The sequence below is a fragment of the Lupinus angustifolius genome, chromosome LG10 (assembly GCF_001865875.1).
Source record: "Lupinus angustifolius cultivar Tanjil chromosome LG10, LupAngTanjil_v1.0, whole genome shotgun sequence".
NCBI classification, from domain to species: Eukaryota; Viridiplantae; Streptophyta; class Magnoliopsida; order Fabales; family Fabaceae; genus Lupinus; species Lupinus angustifolius.
The window spans coordinates 3,368,638-3,390,503 of NC_032018.1; the positions used below are offsets into that span (position 1 = coordinate 3,368,638).

At 31.3% G+C, this 21,866-nt stretch overlaps 2 protein-coding genes across 2 annotated transcripts; one reads left to right on the forward strand and one right to left on the reverse strand.

Moving 5' to 3' along the window:
* On the forward strand, positions 5,206–11,825 carry LOC109357707 (mitogen-activated protein kinase 9-like). The gene is made up of 11 exons (XM_019601723.1): positions 5,206–5,531; positions 6,227–6,635; positions 6,708–6,835; positions 7,133–7,192; positions 8,238–8,387; positions 8,615–8,770; positions 8,902–9,039; positions 9,127–9,203; positions 10,293–10,394; positions 10,699–10,870; positions 11,212–11,825. The coding sequence occupies exons 1-11, from the start codon at positions 5,244–5,246 to the stop codon at positions 11,293–11,295; spliced, it is 1,764 nt and encodes a 587-aa protein (XP_019457268.1). The 5' UTR covers positions 5,206–5,243; the 3' UTR covers positions 11,296–11,825.
* LOC109358100 (ras-related protein RABA6b-like) lies at positions 13,090–16,910 on the reverse strand. Its single transcript, XM_019602175.1, has 2 exons — positions 16,543–16,910; positions 13,090–13,654 (listed from the first exon to the last, which is right to left on the reverse strand). The coding sequence occupies exons 1-2, from the start codon at positions 16,761–16,763 to the stop codon at positions 13,219–13,221; spliced, it is 657 nt and encodes a 218-aa protein (XP_019457720.1). The 5' UTR covers positions 16,764–16,910; the 3' UTR covers positions 13,090–13,218.

Genomic DNA, 21,866 nt, shown 5'->3' on the forward strand with positions numbered 1-21,866 from the left:
ATGTGAAGACAATACTCATTCAATGAGACTGGAACACTATAAGAAAAATGTCTTCCTTGACCATCGTAGATTTTTGCCTTCAGATCATCACTATCGACGATGGAGAAAAATATTTGATGGGAACAATGAAGAATGTCGTGCTCCTTTGCCGTTGACAGGTGACCAATTATTTCAAAAGCTAAAGGGTTTGAATACTAACTTTGGTAAACCTTTTGCAAAAGAAATTGTCACAAGTGGGTATAAGAAAAGGTCAATCTTCTTCGAATTGTGATATTGGAGTTCATTATATGTAAGACATTTCCTCGATGTTATGCCTATTGAAAAAAATATGTTTGAAAGTCTCCTTGGTACCTTACTCAATGTCTCTGGTAAGACCAAACATGACTTGAATGCAAGGTTGGACTTGGTTAGTATGAGAATAGAAAAGGAATTGAGGTCGATAATGAAGGGAAAACGTACATTTCTACCTCCAGCAGCTTATACTTTGTCGAGGAAGGAGAAAGTGAAATTTTGTAAATTTATTCATGATGTTAAAGTTCCAGAAGGGTACTCTTCCAACATTCCGAACCTCGAATCAATGAAAGATCTCAAGTTAAAAGGTCTTAATTCTCATGATTATCATGTACTTATGGAGCATTTCTTGCCTATTAGAATACAATCAATTCTACCTAAAAACGTTCGAGGAACCATAACTAGGTTATGCTTCCTCTTCAAGGCAATTTGTAGCAAAGTGATTGACCCTAAGAAATTAACTGCATTGCAAAGACAAATTATTTTAACATATGAGCTTGAAATGTATTTCCTACCTTCTTTTTTGACATAATGGTTCATCTAAGCATTCATCTTGCTCGAGAGACATAACTATGTGGCTCTTCCTATATGAGATGGATGTACCACTTTGAGTGTTATATGAAAACATTAAAAGGGTATGTGAAGAACCGATCAAGACCAGAGGGTTGTATTGTCGAGCGATATGTTGTTGAAGAATCTCTTGATTTTTGTATCGGATACCTTACTGATGGTGATTTCAAGGAAATTCCAAAGCCTCAATATGCAAAAAACATTTGGTGAAGGTATTATTGGGAATGAAATATTGACTATAACAAGAACCGAATTGGAGCAAGCGCACTTATATGTTTTACATAATGCCGACGAGGTTGAGTCATATGTTGAAACACACAAGGAGATGCTAAGGAAGTGTTACCCAAGTAAGAATGAAAATTGGATTTCCAAAGAGCATAATCAGTGTTTCATAAAGTGGCTAAAAAATTACATTGATGAGGAGTTGAATATAAATGTACATTCGATTTCCGAAAGATTGAAATGGTTAGCCAATGATCCAAACCTTCATGTCTTATCCTACACCGGTTACCTAATTAATGAGTTCAAATTTTATACGAAAAAACAAGATGATCAAAGTAAAATGCAAAATAGTGGTGTGATTCTTGTTTTTCGAACTTTACACATGTCAAGTGCAAAAGATAGAAACCCAATATATGTGAACATGTCATACTTTGGAGTGATTGAACACATATGGGAATTGGATTACACAATATTTTGGATGCCGATTTTTTATTGTATGTGAGTTAATAACAATAATGACTTCCAAGTTGATGAGTTAGGTTTCATGCAAGTGTATCTTAATAGGCTAGGATATAAAGATGAGCCATTTATTCTAGCATCACAAGCTCAACAAGTATTCTATGTTAGTGACTCAACTGATATGAGAAGGTCCATTGTTCATTTAACTAACAAAATAATCGTCAGTAATATTGATGACGAAGAATATGAAGATAATGATGAAGATGATCATTTTTTGGGGACATATCAGTCGCGTGAAAGCGGACCAACTGTGGATGATGATGTATATACAAGAGATGATCACGATGAAGGGCATTGGATAAATCAATATGCTCCTCCAAACAATGATGACCCCCTACAAGACAAAAGCAATCAAAGAAAAGGAAAAAGTAGATGCAAGTAGTCTTTGTATAATTATAACTTAATTTTTATTGTTTGTAATTTGTATAATATTGTTTAATTTCTTTGTAATTTGTGTAATTTTTTATTTGTAATTATGTATTTTGTCAAAACATAATTGACATGATATTCATTGTTTGTATTTTGTATTGTATTGATGTTTAATTAAACAAACTTCTGGCGTGTATTAATGTGTCTATGTTGTTCAAAATGTATAAATGTCTATGTTGTTGAGAATGTCTGTTCTGCTAATAAATGTATATGCATGTATTAATTTATATAAATCAACCGCGAATTATAGGGGAAGCCCTGACATGCGCTGTTGTAAAGGATAACTACAACATCGCTTTTTATAGAAAACGATGTTGTACATTATTAATACAATTGCGCTATGTGTGTGATGCGCTATTGTAATAAAGTGTTGTTTGAGAAAATTTATGAATAATACAACAACGATTTTTTGTTATTGCGCTGTTAAACATATGAACTTCAACATCGCAACAATAAGCGCTGTTAATAAGACCTATAAAAATGTGTTGTTTATGTAAGAATATATGACATCGCTTTGTGGACGATACACTATTGTATTGATCACTATATGACAACGCTTTTTGTGTGTTGTGTTATGTTATATAATCAATACAACAACGTTTGTGAAGTGCTGTTAATAATGACCATATACTACTGCGGTAAAAAAGAAAGCGTCCGAAAGTGCTGTTATACATCTAAAATAAACATTGTTGAACGGCTACTCTGACGTAATGGTAGAGTTAGAGAAGACAGAAAAGAGAGAGAGTGAAGTTAAGAGAAATCAGAAGTTTCTCTCATTTGATTGAGAGGGGAAAGAGAATGGAGGTGATAAAAAAAGGTATGAGTGCCACAAAATTTATTTCTTCTCACTTATGAGAAGAAAATGAGTAAATATACACAAAATGAAAATAATACCGTAAAAGAATTATCTCCTAATTTTATATCTTAGTTTCTATTTAATTCATAATAATTATTGTTTTAATTATTCATTAGTAATTAAAAACTAATAATTAAAAACATATATACCATAATATTTATATATATTATTTTTACTAACTAATAAAAATCAATATTTTTATCTTATATTCATTTAATAACATTTTTTGAAATTTAAAAAATTGAAAAATGGTATACTTTCTTACTAAATCCTCCTACCTAAAAGAAAATGATATATTCCACAAAGTGATATTTTAGTGAGAAAGGGGAGAAAAGGTAAATTGTTTACATGAAATCAGTGTTGTGAGAACCGGACCAGATGGTCCGACCGCTGACCGAACTTGAAAACGGCTATGATTTGCAGTCTTAACCGAATGAGAGTTGGACCGCTTTGAACCGGAGAAATTCCGGTCCGACCGTGTTAAACCAGGTTAAACAGAATTAACCCAGGAAGTTAACCGGCCGGTTCACTTAAAAATTTTAAAAAATAGAACACTGCTATAATAATTTGTTTTACTACCATCTAAGAAAAGATGAAGATGTTATTACTTCAATATAATTGTACATAATTATTAATTATATAAAGTTTTATATTGATATATAACTATATATTTATAGATAAAAATTATTAATTATGTATGAATCACTCGGTTAGACCGGACGATTTAACCGTTTAAACCAATTAAACCAAATACGTGACCCCTGCCGGTTTGACGTCCGGCTCGGGTTTCACAACATTGCATGAAATGTCAAAAGTGTCCTTCAATTTCTGTAATTTGATATATATTTTTGTTTTAAATAATACTAATATATATAAGTCTCTTGAATATAAAAAATATCAATTAAAATTGTTAATTGAAATTATAATAAAATATATAATTTAAAATTGTAACATTTATTTTTAATTAATAATAAAACAACATTTTTTTCTTTATTTTAGGAACAATTTTTGTCATTTGAACCATAACATCATATCTCTTCTCATTTTCTATCCAACCAAATAAAAGAGAAAGAAAAGAAAATATATATTTCTATGCAAAAATCTGCTCTATTTCTCATATTTCTCTTTCTCGTATCTTTCTTTCTTCTTATTTTCTCATGTGTAACCAAATAAAGCCTTAAGACTAAGTTAGACTTGCCATAATTTCTCTCGTGTGATACCTCACATAATTATATCATAAATATTTAAAAAAAAAAATCATACCATAATTATATAAGTGTCACAATATTATGGATCAAAGTCTTAACGGTCTTCAATTTAGTATTATTTATCATAGAAACCTAAAGTCTTACAAATGAGAATCTTAAAATATTTATAACAGATATCAAATTGATTATAAAATTTGAGCACTTTTCTATGTTATGATTGAATGTTTGATGTTTTAATTTGGGATCGATTTGTGTAATGTACATTTTGAAGTGCCTATTTCTATATTATTAGGTATAATGAAGGGTTAATATTGTTATATATTCAATGAATCTCAACTCAAAATTCTATCAAGTGTCAACATTGATGTATGATAAAAGTGTACAATTTAACGAGCCTTTCCTTTTTAACTTACATTGAAAATGAAAGCAAATTGGTTGAAGTATAAGCTCTCATCCAAATAATTGGGCATACTAGAACTTCACATACATATCACTTCATCCATAGCTTTCATCTAAAAAATGAGATAAATGCTCCACATACTCAAAAAAGAGAAGGGGTGTCTAATGTCACAATCAATACTTGGTATGTCCCATAGGCCAAGCCCCACAGAGGGTCAATTTAGATGTGGGTCCATGCGGATTGATCCAAACAATCAAAGGTTTAATTAAGGCGAGATAATGTGTTTATGAGCTAACTCCAATTATTATTTTTAATATATATTCTCTGTACATATTTAATTTTTATTAACTAAGACTAAAATTATAAAAAATACAGTCATGAATGATATAATAATGTAAGTGTCTACAAAATTCTACATTCATAACAAAAAAAAAGTATTGGTCTAGTGGTGTAAACTCTCGTTAAATCTTAAAATAATCAAAAAGTCAAATATTCAATTTTTGTGAGCAATACTGATTGAGAGAAACAATCATACACTAAAAAAAAATTTAGTTCCTTATGAAATTTTATAAAAAAATACCACATAAAAAAAACATACATTCATAGGTCAATTGCATTTTTTTTAATTTCAATTGGTGGTGGAATAATATGAGGTATTCAATATAGTGATAGCGTGATTGGATTAGAAAGTGGGTTATCTTATAGATTGAAAAGCGAAGAAAGAGGAATTGTTATAAAATTAAATTATATGGGTGGTGGGGGTACACTAGTGGATGGTATTCGTCGCTTTTTCCATCGTCGCAATTCACTTCATTCTCCTAACAACCTCGATCATCATCAACAATACGTTAAAAACAACGTCAATGATGACGACAACAACAACGTTAACAACAACAACCTTGTCTTTTTGAATGATTTACACCAAAACTATCATCATCAACACTGTGACATCTCTCCCTTGAAGTTGAAGCTTCTCAAAGTCCCTACACACTTCCATTCCCAACACAAAGCTTCTTCCATGGATCATCAAAAAAAGGTTCCGTTGTTGTTCCATTTTTATGTTTGATTTGATTATGTCTTATTGCTCGTTTGTTCTGTAGTTTATAGCTCATTGAATTGAATAATTGGTGCTGTTCAAGTTTCATTTTTTATTCTCACCTTCTATCGTTTTGATTTTCCGTAATTGGGGTATATCTTGGTTGGGTTTCCATTTATTCTCATTGTTTGAATTTTGTGCTTGCTTATCTTGTTTGGTTTATATTTTTGTTTGTTTGACTAATAAGTGTGTGGATATTTTGGTCATGAACCAAAATAAGCAAAAGGATATGAAATATGGAGAAGTCAAACCAGATTAAGCAAATGAGGCAGAAATTGTATTTGGTTTCATTTGGTGATTCATGCTGGTAATGTTAAGAAGTAGCATTGAGCAGTTACCAAATTAATTGCATAGTGAGCAATTAGAATGATTTTGATTTATCTTCAAGTGTTTGACTTTTACATCTGATTGTAGATGACTTACCATTTTAAGAAGTTCCAACTTTCATGACATTGTTACTATATATGAATTTGCAAGATTGTCTGCTATATGACTGTTCCATATGCATTTCAGTTATGTTTTCTGATTCTATATTGCGGTGTCTTACATCTGTTAGCATTGATTTTTTCTGTAGGATCAAATTAAATCATAGTTTTCAAATCATCTTTACATGTTTGTTACTTTTCATCAATCAGGGTGGGCCAGAGGCAGAGTTTTTCACGGAGTATGGAGAGGCAAACCGGTACCAGATCCTGGAAATAATTGGAAAAGGAAGTTATGGTGTTGTGGGTTCCTCCATTGACAATCAAACTGGAGAGAAGGTTGCGATTAAGAAAATTAATGATGTTTTTGACCATGTATCGGATGCCACTAGGATCTTAAGAGAAATTAAACTCCTTCGTTTGCTCAAACATCCCGATATAGTAGAAATTAAGCATATAATGCTTCCTCCTTCAAGGAGAGAGTTCAAGGATGTCTTTGTCGTGTTTGAGTTGATGGAGTCTGACCTTCATCAAGTAATTAAGGCAAATGATGATCTTACTCCTGAGCACCACCAATTTTTCTTGTACCAACTTCTACGAGGCTTGAAATTTTTACATACAGGTATCCTGATAACTAAGTCCTTGATTTGTGCAGATAGTTTGATATTAAACTAAGATGGTATTTTTCTTGCAGCAAACGTGTTTCATCGTGACCTGAAGCCAAAAAATATTCTTGCCAATGCGGATTGCAAACTGAAGATATGTGACTTTGGACTTGCTCGAGTGTCATTTAATGATGCTCCATCAGCTATATTCTGGACTGTAAGTACTCTATTTCCCTATGCTACCTGCCATATGTGCAGGCTGGTTACAATTGAAATCCCCAACGTGGTAGTCACACACTCACATTTCCCTTCCTTTCCCATGTGAGATATCATTCCACTATTGCCCTTCCTTTTCTTCATACTCTGTACCATAGCCCCACAGCATACCGTTGAAATCTGTTGATCTTATTAATTTAGTTGTGCCTTTTTTAGCAGGAATTTGCAATTGAATTCTATATTTATGTTCCTATCCTTCTAAATTTCTCGCTAACTCAATTTACCTACACATATTTAGGACTATGTTGCTACTCGGTGGTATCGTGCACCTGAACTATGTGGATCTTTTTTCTCAAAAGTAAGCTTCTTTTTTTCTTTGCACTCTGTATCCTCCTTTTTGTGTAGTTTGCGTCCTATACCTGAATCATGCTTATACTTTTTTTTTTGCTCCAAATTCAATTATAATTATTATGTGTGGTAAGTTCAATTCTCTCTTGGTCATTCTTTTCAATTGTGAACACAAGTTTTTTTTTTTTGATTAAATGTTATGAACACAATCTTGATGTGCATATAATACTCTGTACATGGACATGCTTCTAAAATTTAGAGATGATGCAAAAATTTCCTTGTTCTTACTCATGTAAAAGCCATTTGTGTGGGGATAATTGCCATCATAAATATCCGTACCCTGTATTTTTTCATTTTGATAGAAAAATAAATTAAGAGAATGGTGGAAAATACAACTAGGGAAGGATAAGATAACCTGAAAAACAAGAAGAACTAGACACGATGAGGACACATAAAAAGCACAAGATTTATACTTGTACTTGTATCTAAAGGGATTGTGATTTATGTTATTCTCAAGCCTTTTTGTAGCCCGTATATATTCTATCAAATATCAATTGCTACATATATGCCATATCCTGTTTTAGTTTCTCCTTCATTATCCCCTTGTGGAAGCCTTTTGTGATGAACCAGCTCTGCTAAAATCTTAAGCTACTTGGAGAAGGCAATGCCTTTTATTATTTTTAATAAGTTGTAAGAGCCCTTTGGGCTTGCAACATGGATAACGTACATACCTATCTTCACCGAGTGTTGAAATCCAACTTTTTTTTAGATGAATGGGGGTAGAAAGGATCAAAGTCATCAAACTCTAGACCACTTGGTCATAGTCTCATAGGCACTATGATACCATGTCAAAATCAGTTCTCCCGAAAAACTTGAGCTATGGGGTGAAGGCAAGTAGGCAACTACGTTTATTATTTTTTTAACACCTCTTACGTAGTAGAGCAATTACCTATTCAAGTTCAATTCCCACTACCTGGGTTGTGTAGGATGTAAGAAGTTGAGTATAGTGAAAGCATTGAAATATCTGTGTAATTTTAAATGCTTGTCTTTTGCAGTATACCCCCGGAATTGATATTTGGAGCATTGGATGCATATTTGCAGAAATGCTAACTGGAAAGCCATTGTTTCCTGGTAAAAATGTGGTGCACCAATTGGATCTCATGACTGATTTGCTTGGTACTCCTCCTGATGAATCCATTTCGAGGGTTAGTTTATCCAAAATCTACTTTGCAATTTCTAACATCCATAGACAAGTTTGTGACATGCCATAATAAATAATGATCTTAATTCTGAACTTGTATTTTTTCTGTTTTAAAATTCTTCCCATCTTATGTTTTGAAGATCTATCTTATGATTTGTTGTAATAATTCAAGCTTAATTTACTTCCTCTCCCTTGTCTTCTCATAAATGATTTTTAATCTTAATTTCACAGATTCGGAATGAGAAAGCTAGAAGGTATCTTAGTAGCATGCGAAAAAAACAACCAGTTCCATTATCCAAAAAATTTCCTAAGGCAGATCCGCTGGCTCTTAATTTGCTGCAGCGTTTAATTGCATTTGATCCTAAAGATCGTCCTACAGCTGAAGAGGTTGATCTTCAGTTACCTAGATAATTTCCAAATGGAAAATTCATTGGATGTACTGAATGAAACATGTTTAAGATAATTGTGAAGTTACAGTTTCCTATGTTCCTTATTTGTTTCTATGCTTGATATTGCAGGCATTAGCTGATCCTTACTTCCTTGGGTTGTCTAATGTGGATCGTGAACCATCCACTCAACCTATTTCCAAACTGGAGTTTGAGTTTGAGAAAAGGAAATTGACCAAAGATGATGTTAGAGAGTTGATTTATCGAGAGGTATGGCCATATGTTTTGACGATTCTTGCTTCATTTTTGGCTTATCTGTGCCTTGCTAATAATCAGTTATACATTTGATCTAAACAGATTTTAGAGTATCATCCCCAAATGCTCGAAGAGTATCTTCGTGGGGGAGATCTAACAACAAGCTTCATGTATCCGAGGTAATGCTGTAACTCTGTGAGTCCACTCTATTTCTTTCTTTATTTCCTTTTTATGTATTTTTACTGTTGTGCTATTATACTTACCTTGTGTTAGTGTGCACCCATATTTCTCAGTTGTAATGATAGAACACTAGAAGATCATGTAATTCATTGATTCATGCACTCACTTTACGGTTTCCCTAGTTCTTTCTCTCTCTCAACATGGTATCATGACTCATTTCACGAGCCTACATAGAATTTTAAATTGGCTTCCACCTGTTGTTTTCTCTTTCTTTGTTCGGATGTCCATCTCAGATCTAATGATCCGAGGAACGTTTCAAGTCACGAATCTTGTTGTAGCTAGGTTAGGATGATCCAAGCCTCTCCCTAAACAGCCTGTGCATTTGAAAGTTGATGGCTTGATGCAAGGTGGATGTGTTTGTCCTGCCTCTACTCTCTAGGCATTGTCTTTCATAAATGAAAAATGAAATTCAACTAGATATTTTATATGCTTTTCAGATGCCTCTTTTATAACCATTTTCAGCATTCATTGTATACATTTATTATTTTTGCACCAGAGTTCTTTTGGATCCTTTCATGCAAATTCCTATCCAGATATAGAGATTCAGTTGACAAAACAGTTGCATGTGTGTTTCATTTGCCATGCTACTAAAATTGTAGGTTCTTCTAAATATCAGCTGTTGTTTGTGATTCTTGTGCAAGATAAAGTTTTGACCCTTTCTAATTTTCGGTGTTTTGAATGTCAACGAATTACCAAGAAATGCCAGTTTTTTATGTTAAAATTACTGGGTTCAGGTATAGAAGGAGAAAAAAAGAATGCTGAAAATAATAAATTGCATTGATACTAGTGGAATGACGTTTTGATACAAACAATAGAAGATTAGATAAAGTAATCTCAATCCTAAGAGATCATTTAAGATACTCCAACCTAATCTAAGATATAATCATGATAGTATAAGATATTCTATCAATATTCAAATATCCTCTAGATATTCTCCAAGAGACAATTCATATATTCTAACACTTTAAAAGTGTGGCATGCTTGGGTTAGCACTTATCAGTCATTAACTATGTTATCTTGTTGCACAGTGGGGTTGATCGGTTCAAGCGTCAGTTTGCACATCTTGAGGAGCATAATGCCAAAGGTGAACGAAACACTCCATTGCAGAGACAACATGTCTCCTTACCTAGGTAAGTCTTGTTGAAGAATCAGGGTTTCTTAGCAATGTCTAGGCTTCAAGTAGTGGTATTTTCTAGATCCAAACTTGGTGAACCTATTCAAATACCAGATTCTCTGACTTGCACACTGAACAACAACCTTTCAATCTTATTCTTTTGGAGGCTTATTTAATTTTTACTACCATCGCGGGTTCTAAATTTTAATCCAGATTATTATGTTCTCTTCATCAATGTGCCTTTCAGTTATGCCTGCAAACCTTGTCTCTGGCATCTCCATAGACTCATACATTTAGGCTTTCAATTTCACCTTTTTCAGAGAGCGAGTTGCTACTCCCAAGGATGGAAATAATCAAAACAATGGATCAAATCTTCAGATTCCTCCAGGGTCTGATTTGACAAATTCTGGAAGCTCAGATCAACGTAACCTATCGAAGAGTGCCAGCATTACTTCAAAATGTATAGGTGTGAAACAAAGTAAAGAAGCAGAGGTAACTCTCTTTTCAATTGCATGGCATTTGGACTATTTATGCTGTCCTTGGGTTGAATAAAATGGAATCTTACTAGCTGGAGATTTCGACATTATTACGATATCCGATAATTTGTTATGCTTTTGGTCTTCTACTGTGTGAGAAACCTTACAAATTAGCCCTTTCCACATGCTGCCACTTTTTTGTTCAAAATTCTAGCCTGTCTAGCTTATTTTGTTTCTATATAAGTACACACAATAAGCATCTGCATTCAAATGATGTGTTTATATTCAAATTTACACTCTTCAAAATATTGAATACAATTCACTAATGAATTTGTTGATTGCATTCCTTTTTCATAGGAAGAGCCAATTACCGAGGTCAGTGATGAGACAGTGGATGAGTTGACGGAGAAGGTTGCTGTCCTCAATGCTTATCAACCATGATTCATTATTTTTATCTAACTTTCATAAAGATTATGAAGCTTTAATTCAATTCTATGCCGCTTTTGCAAAGACAGCATGAGATTGTGCATATTGCTGCTGGCTTGGGAAGAATCATAGAAATTGTACGTTTAGTCCTTTTCTTAATTTTATTTTTTCTCCTTCTTTTTCGGTAGAAGCTTAACTATAGGGTCCATTATTATGAACTACCATGTTGTATTACTAGTGCAAGTTATGTAAGATTTATTTGTGGTAATGTACTCATCATTACAACACAATGACCAACAAAGGTTGAGTACTTTGGTGGGTACGCTGCAAAGTTCCCCTAGTAAAAGGAGTGAAGTTCAAACCAGTAGTAATATCTAATGATCTTTCAGACTCTCTTCGTGAGTTGGATTTCGTGAGTTGGATTTTGGAGAAAAAAAGAAAGCTTCAGAGTTGTCTTACAGTTTGTGTCCCAGGGTTAGTCTCATAGCGATATCTTTGAGGATATCTGGTTAATCACAAAAATAAAATATAAAAAAATACAACAATTATGTATTAGGAAACAGCTACATGGGATGGTTCCTCTTGCATTAGCTTCTTCTCATGAAAATATTTGCAGAAAAAGCTCTTATTTTCATGTTTATGAAGGTGTCGAGTACAATACATATACATGTCTTTGGGAGTCAAGCTTAGGTTTGTAGCTGACACATTAGCATTATTCAAGTGATGGTGGTTGTAAACTTGAAATGGTGAAATTAATTACATGTATTTATTTTGTTCTTTGTCACTTTTTTTTAGTTTCCTATGTAGTTTATTATGCATGGTTTTGTTAGGATTGTGTTTTATTGATTTAATTATGTTTTTCCTCTAAAAGTTGACTAGATTTTGATTCAAGTTTCCTTTTTTTTTTGTTATTTTAATATTAGGCAACTAATATTTTTTTGGAAACGCACAGATAAAAACGGAATAATATTGTGGATTTTCATTTAAAAGACGAATTAACAAAATATAATTTCAAAATAAAAATAAACAACTAGAATTAAGTTAATGGCGGGTAGTTTGCATGAATTAAGACGTCTATAGTTTAGACCAAAAAATAGTATTGAAATATAAATGAATAAATTTTTACTCTGCTGAACTTACAATAACTCAATAACAAGATCAAACACAATTTGCAGATAGTCTTTTAAGTGTGATGTTAAGAATTTGGTTTCTATGGCATGTATGAAGAAAAGATAAAATCTATTTTAATAACATTCAATCTTGAAATAGATTAATCTTTGATCATCACTCGAAGATAATCTTGGGTCTTGATGCATATGAAAAACAATATTTTATAACATAATATCTTTTTCTTCATTTCTGATAATATCTTTTGGCGACGCTAATCTCCTAAATATCGTGGATGCCTAAATGGAGATCCATTTGATTAGTTTTTTCAATATACATCCACTTATGACTTGTAATATAAGTTCACTTTTTTGGTTTTTAAAGAAAAGCCCTATATGACTAAATAATGAAGGTGCTCTAATGGCGTTGTATTCAAGAAATAGGCAACATAAATTTTTTCAATATATAAAATACATCTTCCTCTAAAGCAAAGTTTTTATTTTTTATTCCTTAAATAACATCCTTTACAACTTATCTTACATATTAAAAAAAATACCATTAGCATTCTAGCCAACAAAATGAGTTTGCTCAATCTTTTACTCCTCTCTCTGGCTTTATAGACATTATTTGACACCAAAAAATTATAATATTCTACAATAGAAAGTATATTCTATAAAAATCAACACTTAACAATTTGCCATGGTTATCATGTATTAATGAAAATCAAAAGGGAGAAAAAGAAATGCAAAGAAACGTGGGAAAATGAGAAGACTCAATCACTTACTTAATCAAAGATGCTTGCATAATAGCAAAAATTCATCATGCAAGCTCTTATTTTGTACAACAATTTGCTTGTTTAGTAGCAGTAACTTCATCATCAGCTATATGAATCCCCTTTCCACTTGCAAGATTTAATGTTGTCCCATTCATTTTGGCTTCCAAAGATTTTTGGCTTATGATATTATGAATATTAGTAATCATTTGTAAAAAAGCTTCCTCAACATTTAGATTTTGCAAAGCTGAGGTTTCCATGAAACATAGTCCCTTTGTTTTTGCAAACACTTCTCCTTCTTCTTTCTCAACTTCTCTTGATTGACCCAAATCAGATTTGTTCCCCACTAGAATAACCAACATGTCTTCATTTCCAGAATCTCTTAGCTCATGTAACCATTTTCTTACATTTACAAATGTTACTCTCCTTGTTATGTCATACACTAGCATTGCTCCTAAGGCTCCTCTATAGTATGAGCTTGTGATAGCTCTAAATCTGAACATAATTGTACAAAACACATTTCATTCTACATATTCCTTAGAATGAAGTATAAGATCATAATTATATAATTACATCACCAATTTCCCATGTAAGTTCACTCTAAAAACTCCAAATTTTGAGAGAAAACCAATAGAAAATAATAATAATTTTTTATTTAAAAATAAAATGGCTTTTTGGTGGGGTATATAGCTTAATGAGAGAAGGCTCCTTGTTAAACTTGTTCTTTTATCAGAGGAAAAACATTAGTATATATTAGAATTTGATTTAGTGCATAATTTTCTACATTATTACATTAACTCAACTTATTTCACTATAAACATATTTTATACATTTGTAAATTTAGTATGTAAATTGTTTTACAAATTCTACATACTATTGAATCAAATTAGTGACTAACATAAAATGTCACACCACCAATTCCACATCCCTAGTAACATGCGATTGTTGGGATCAAATTTGATGTCACAGACGTTATGTCATTTTAAAGGCTAAAGCTTTGTGATTAATACAAAATTTTATATTTTGAAATTTTGGCCTACCACAAAATTTTATACATGAAGTGACTGAAAGTGACATTGTATTTCGAAGTATTAATTGTGTGTTTGGTGACCAAACCTTGACATAGTCATATGAATTTCTCAGCTAACTCATTGATTGCTAATTTGGTTTTCTCAATGTGAAATTTTATATAGAGTTAATATTTCATTTATATTTAAAATTTAATAATAATTAAATACGAGGAGCTGATATTATAGTAATAATATGAAAATTAGAGTGAAGATCACTTACTTCAAGAGTAAGTTCCCCGTTATACTCATCAATTATATGAATATTTAATGGTTTAGATTTATTCATTAATTGAAACCATTGAATTGCCCTAAAATTCATGGCTAAGATGATAGAATAGTGAATCCAATATTATTTCCTACATACATTTTTTTTCCTCTTTGCTTTTTGCTTCTTTCTTTTTTCACCTTCATGGGCCAAACATGTCCAATCCCAATAGTTTACATGCCAATATTTTTGCTATTAGTATACTCCTATAAAATCACTTTACAAAATCTTGTATCTACTAAAATGCTAATATGTTAGACATGCCACATATTAATTAATCATCATTAGTGAAAAATTACAATCTTATGACACATGTCAATTAATCACACAGAATGATTTATGGATAAAATTTGTAGAACTATATTTCATTTACTTTTTAGTTTGCATTGGGTTAAAAGGGGGGAATATAGGTTGGTATTATCCAATTCTCAACAATTTTGACTTACTATATTATATTTCTATTATTTCTCAATAATCAACCTAACACTGTAGGATTGTACACATGAACTGTGCTACAGTCTACAAGGGATATAAAAATTAATTTTAGATAGTATATACAATTATATTTTGAACATCTTATATTATATAATATTTACATGGAATATTAAGTCACTTATGTACCTATGAGTGTAATTTATTGTTTTCGCATACCATATAAGCAATTTTGTTATTTATATTGTACCCATATGACATATGTCACATAAGAGATCTGTAGATAACTAAAATATAATAATTATATAGTCATATAAATATAAATGTAATGCCATGCCCATAATTGAATTTCATCATAAACACAGTGTCCTTGGGGGTCCTACATGGAAGGATTCTAGTTATACTTTGCTTTCACCACAAAACCAAACCTGTACTTAATTGGCTAATCTCACTTTTGAGTTTTAAATTAAAGTTATCAAAGGCAAAAAGTTATAATCATGGTTACAAACTCACGGATTAGTCGCAAAAGTTGCTTTAACTATTTCCCTTTTCTTTATTTTTAGTAAGTAAACAAAAGCAAAAAAACATAAATTTGCTGGCTAACAAAAATACAAAATTGCCCAAAATCAATAAAGAGTGGGACACGATTTATTGAGAAGTAGACAAGAGTTATAAAGTGGATTTCAAGTCTAATATAATTAAGTCAAAGGGAGATGGATGTTAACCAAATCACTTAAAATGTGTATTGAAAATGTTGCTTTCAAGATTTAGAAAACTCAAATACTATAGTTTCATAGACACATTTTTTTAATATTTGCTTTCCTTAAAAAAACACTGGTTAACTTGACCTTAAGTCAAATTAACGCTTTAATTCATTAAATTCTTCTACATTAAGCAACCCCAGTGGACATTCGCTTTGAAATTGAAAATGGCAGTTGGAACTTTTCATTGACATAAAAGAATGTAGAAACTTAGCACTAAATTGAAAAGATCAATGTAAAAGGAAACATAAGATGTAATTTGGCTAGCTTATAATATATTTGCTTATAAAAGAAAGGAAATATAAGACTAACGTAAGATACACCACTCACAGAATTATAAGATTTTCATTACAGAAACTAAAGATGAATCATTCATATAAATAATTTATATCTCTAAAAAGAATTACAAATAACTACTATTGAAGGACCGGCCATTAAGTTAGGTCATGGGAAGAGTGATCACACATAAGTGAGACATCATATAATTAGAACTTTCAGATAATAGTTTCATATGATTTTCTTTTCCAATTATAATTTTTTTCATTTAACCTCTCACATCTAATATTAGATTTTACACTTCAACAAGAGTTAAAATGGATATCATCTAGATTCTTCTCTCTCTCTCACTTTCTTCCTTCTATTTCTGAAGTTTACCAAAAAATATGACTTTCTTATAATGTTTTACTGGGCTTATAAATTTGGTTCATCATGGAAATATAGCCACTGCTAAGATCAAACCAAATGAAGGGACAAACAAAACAACACTTAAAGTGATGATCAATTAAAGGGACAATAAAATGAACCATTATTGGAAGTGATTAAATTAAAAAATGATAGGAAGAATGTGTTAGTTACCTTTCTTGGCCAGCAGTGTCCCATATCTGAGCTTTGATAAGTTTATCTTTGATCTTCATGTTCCTATAAGCAAATTCCACACCTATGGTAGGCTTAGAATCCAAATGAAATTCATCTTTTGCAATCCTTGATAGCAGATTTGATTTACCAACTCCAGAGTCTCCAATCAAAACACACTTAAAGAGGTAATCACACTCTTCATCAAATCCAGCCATGAACATGAAAGTTTATCACTTTATCTCTCAATACACAAGTCAAAGGAGTTCAAAAGAAACTAGGTTGATGAGGAGGTGAAGAAGCTTAGAACTTAAGAATATGTTTGGTTATGAAGTATATATTTGCAAGAAAGTTACAATAAGGTGCAGTGTCATGATCATATTTATATAACACAGCTAGATATTACATTAGGCATGCCACTATCAAATTATATGGCATTTTTTTGGAGGGTATTGAAAATATTTTATAAGGTGAAGAATTTGATAAAGACATGATATGTGACTTGTCCTTAATATTGTCCTTAACATGTTTATTGTTGCCTCTTTGTAAAGAAGGACCAGGGGTTTTGTTACTCCACTGTCTATTAATTATAAGGTAATCAAAATCTTAATTTAGAAAATATAACAGTAACACTTTGCTAAGGTTATGCACAATTAAAAAAATCATTAAATGATGTAAAAATTTAATATTATTTGATTTTAATAAGTTAATAACTTCATTTAAATTATTAAATATATGTAAGAAAGTGCATTAAATAAAATGGACAAATATGAGTGAAAAAAGGAGATATAAATAATGATATGATTAAAAAATAAAATACAATTATGTCTTGAATTTCTGAAAAAGATTGAAAAAATTATAAAATTATAAAATCAAAATGTATGAAATGAATGTGGTATTTACATGATAACAATAATAATATGTTAATTTAGGAACTTCATCATCACTCCTAAGCTACGGATTTATATCTTTCTCGAATAAATATTAGTTTTGATTTAGAAGACATACAAACTTCTATGACGGATAAAATCCATGTAGAGAGGCCATAAATAAGTTCCAATTAGTAACACTTTGTGCTATTGAAGAGTGTGATATTTATGCACTAATAGTATAAAAATTTATACACAGTCAGTATATTATTCACTTGAATTATTTTTTAAAAAAAGTCAATAATAATTAAAAATGAATGGTAAATGATACAATGATAATATAAAAAAATTCTTATACAGTAAGTGAATACGTATTTTTTCTCTTCAATCAATAAGTGTGTCAATTAGTGACAACTCCACATCCTGGCTGATTTTTTTTTTACTTAGGGTGAACAACTCTATTTCAGAAAGATTTCACATTATACACACGAATCATATGCACTTCCAACGCTAGTTCTTTTATATTAGGAATTAGAATGCTCCTTAATTTGCTTATGTTGAACTTGATTTTGTTTTTAAAATCACGTTTTATCTGAACTCTAAGGTAAGTTTTATTGTCTTTGCATTCCATAGGTTTGCTTGGGCCAACTACATAGATCAAGTCCAAGACTATAACTAAGAACATTAATAGGCCCAATAGGAAAAGTGCATAGATGATTATACCTTAATAGCAAAAGTTCTTTAATGTAATCAATAAGATAGAAATGATGCTTGGATTTATGTACTGGGCCCTGTTCATGGCTTTGAAGCCGAATTGGCTTATTGCTGGTTGTTTGAACGGTGTGATATATATTTTTTATCCAATTAAATTCACCAAAATAGTATAAATTTTTTTTTTATGAATTTTCTTTTTAATTAGACAAAGAGACAAATGTGGGCAAGAACATGAATAGATGATCTAAGTTCATGATCAAATGCATGATTTGGTGCCAAAAGTTGGTGGTAGGGCAAAATAGCATAGCTTCTCCCATATGGTTGAGTAGGATCCTACCCTACCCACTTAACTGGTTTGGTCCAATCCTGATGAGACCAGAATACGATCGAGTGTCATCAGTCTTGCGTTAGATATAGATTAAAAAATTAGATCTGATCAATATTTAGGATCAAGTAAAAGACAAACATGACCCAACCCATCTCATTGTCACTATTAATCATCGTATTTGTATATATGTCTATTCAATTGTGTATAAAATATTGATATCTTTAGGGTCGAGATCGGATTCAAAGGTTTACTCCATCGATATTTGAGATCTAATTAGCTTGGGTTAGTCACGTTAAAAAATAAACATTTAGAAAATATAAATGAAGGCAGCCTTATCCATAAGGTTTTTAGATATGAGAGTTAATTTCCAAGATTTAAAAATAGGAACTAAAAAACAAACTTAGCATTTTGTTGAGATCAGTGTTATAAAAATCGGTTCGTGCCGGCTGGTTCAACCGGTGAATTGGTCTCAATACCGGTATGATACAGTAATTATACCAGTTATGCAATCATACCGGTTAAAATTGGCCAAAATCGATCAAAACCGGTCATATCGGCCGATTTTCAATTGAACCGTACCGGTCATACCGGCTAGTTTTTATTTAAGATTAATTTTTTTAGTGAAATTGAAAAAAATATTAATTTTTCAACATTAATAATAATATATTATATTTTTATATTTAATTTCGTCAGTATGTGATTTAAATAGTGAATATGGTATTAATAATACTAGTTGAGATATAACATAAGTAGTATGGCATTGATGTTACTAAGAGGTGTCAGTTTTACAAGAAAACCACCGGTGATCGGTTTCTAAAGATATTTCAAAACACATTGCCATTATGTCATTAGCTTCTCTCTCTTCTACATGTATTGCTTATGATAGCAACAAAACTTACCTCAGTTTGCACTGCCATGCAATATTTTCACTTATCAAGTAAAAACAGCTCAGAATAAAAAATATAAATAAAAGAATTGTAGTAGTAACTTAAGTAGTCATTTGCTAAACTGCTTTTGGTGATTCAGAGTTCAGATTACAGTCCAATATTTGTTTTTTTGCCAAAATGGTGAAAGATATTTGAACCAATCCAATAATGCTAAATCTGAGCAAGCACTGCCCCATTGTTTTAATGACTCAATGCAGAGAAATGCATAAATTGGGTTAAGGGAAAAAGGCATCTTCTTCCTGCATGTGTACGTCGATCTATGAACCTTCACACATTAATATGGTTCTGGATCTCATCAGTCTCATATTTTTTGTCTCATACTCACCCACAATAATAATTGATTTTGTCATGGATTTGGATTTCATAAACATAAAGGGATAGTATTAATTCCTGACCGTGTAATATATATGTATTATTAGTGTAAAAATTTGTACGTAATCATTAAATTATTTATTATATATTTGTATTACTTTTTTTAAAATCAACGATAATTAAATATGAATGATAAATGATTAGTCATATTGCAAATTTTTCCCCCTCTAAATTCTTTAGCCACATGCTCTATTTTGGAAAACAAACTCAAAATATACTGGCACTAACACTTACTCTTTTTATTGAATCTTATTTTATTTATACTTGATACTTATGAGGAATCATGATAGACATGTAGTCATGTTATATATATATATATATATATACTTTTTTCCTCTCTGTTGCTTAAGTAAACATTTAGAACTCTTCGGAGTGAGTCATGCATTTAATTTTTGATTGATAAAAGTGTAGTTGAAATATGAAACTATCAATTTAAGATATTGAAGCTGAGTGTTTAATCAAAGCACTATTAACAAAGCATGCAAATATGTCTAAATCATGAAACTTCTGATGCATCGACACACACATATGTATTGTCTAAATTAGGTCCCCCACTCTCAGCTTCAATGGCTTATGGCTGTAGGGGAATATTTTGCCCTTCTTTTTCCCATGCTCATACGTGACTCTGACACGTCATAGTCTTAGCCTTTAGGGTTTTGAAAAATGGATCATAACTTTCTTCATGTAATAATAAACCTTCCTTAATATATTACTTCACTAAGGATTATAGACATTTGAATAATAATTTTTTTGTTCAAACATATTAGGAATGGATTTTTTTCTTGAGTTCATGCAAGCGACCACTGGAATGGAGATATCTTGTATATGTCCGTGTCTTCATTTATGTCCCGAACCAATTAAAATATATCATTCAAATAAATAGAAAAATTATAAATACAAAATTATATTACTTAGTGTTCCAAACACAAACACTACTTCATGGAAGAATCCTAACAAAAGTTGCCTTAGCTAGAAGTGATTAGGCACCTCTACTGCTGTTTCTTTAAATACTACATCATGCAACATATATCCTTGGAAAATGCTTTGGTTTTCTATTGTGTGGTCATTGTGGTTTATGCTGAATTAGATTGTTTTTCAAATGCTAAATGTGATTTCATGACTTGATTCAGGTTATATCTTCGAGACGGTTCAATGCTTATGTAGAACATGGTAGGTATTTGCTTAGCTTGTTTGGAAGAGGCTATTATTGTAAGCATAAACTTTGTTTAACTCTTTTGTTGTGTATATGTGCTTACAACCCCTTGTGCTCAACAGATTTTGCTTATAAAAGGGATTTTATATGTGGTTGCATTGTTGCATAGTAACATGGAATATATATCAATTGTGCATGTAAATGTCAGTATGTGATTTAAATAGTGAATATGGTATTAATAATACTAGTTGAGATATAACATAAGTAGTATGGCATTGATGTTACTAAGAGGTGTCAGTTTTACAAGAAAACCACCGGTGATCGGTTTCTAAAGATATTTCAAAACACATTGCCATTATGTCATTAGCTTCTCTCTCTTCTACATGTATTGCTTATGATAGCAACAAAACTTACCTCAGTTTGCACTGCCATGCAATATTTTCACTTATCAAGTAAAAACAGCTCAGAATAAAAAATATAAATAAAAGAATTGTAGTAGTAACTTAAGTAGTCATTTGCTAAACTGCTTTTGGTGATTCAGAGTTCAGATTACAGTCCAATATTTGTTTTTTTGCCAAAATGGTGAAAGATATTTGAACCAATCCAATAATGCTAAATCTGAGCAAGCACTGCCCCATTGTTTTAATGACTCAATGCAGAGAAATGCATAAATTGGGTTAAGGGAAAAAGGCATCTTCTTCCTGCATGTGTACGTCGATCTATGAACCTTCACACATTAATATGGTTCTGGATCTCATCAGTCTCATATTTTTTGTCTCATACTCACCCACAATAATAATTGATTTTGTCATGGATTTGGATTTCATAAACATAAAGGGATAGTATTAATTCCTGACCGTGTAATATATATGTATTATTAGTGTAAAAATTTGTACGTAATCATTAAATTATTTATTATATATTTGTATTACTTTTTTTAAAAT

What these genes read in the sequence shown, in the direction of transcription:
- LOC109357707 (XM_019601723.1), top strand. Translation starts at nt 5,244, where the DNA reads ATGGGTGGTGGGGGTACACTAGTGGATGGTATTCGTCGCTTTTTCCAT. An exon ending in CATCAGCTATATTCTGGACT is followed by an intron (nt 6,836 to 7,132) that starts GTAAGTACTCTA and finishes ACACATATTTAG; the next exon opens with GACTATGTTGCTACTCGGTG. An exon ending in ATCGTCCTACAGCTGAAGAG is followed by an intron (nt 8,771 to 8,901) that starts GTTGATCTTCAG and finishes TTGATATTGCAG; the next exon opens with GCATTAGCTGATCCTTACTT.
- LOC109358100 (XM_019602175.1), bottom strand. Translation starts at nt 16,763, where the DNA reads ATGTTCATGGCTGGATTTGATGAAGAGTGTGATTACCTCTTTAAGTGT. An exon ending in GACACTGCTGGCCAAGAAAG is followed by an intron (nt 13,655 to 16,542) that starts GTAACTAACACA and finishes AATTATGTTCAG; the next exon opens with ATTTAGAGCTATCACAAGCT.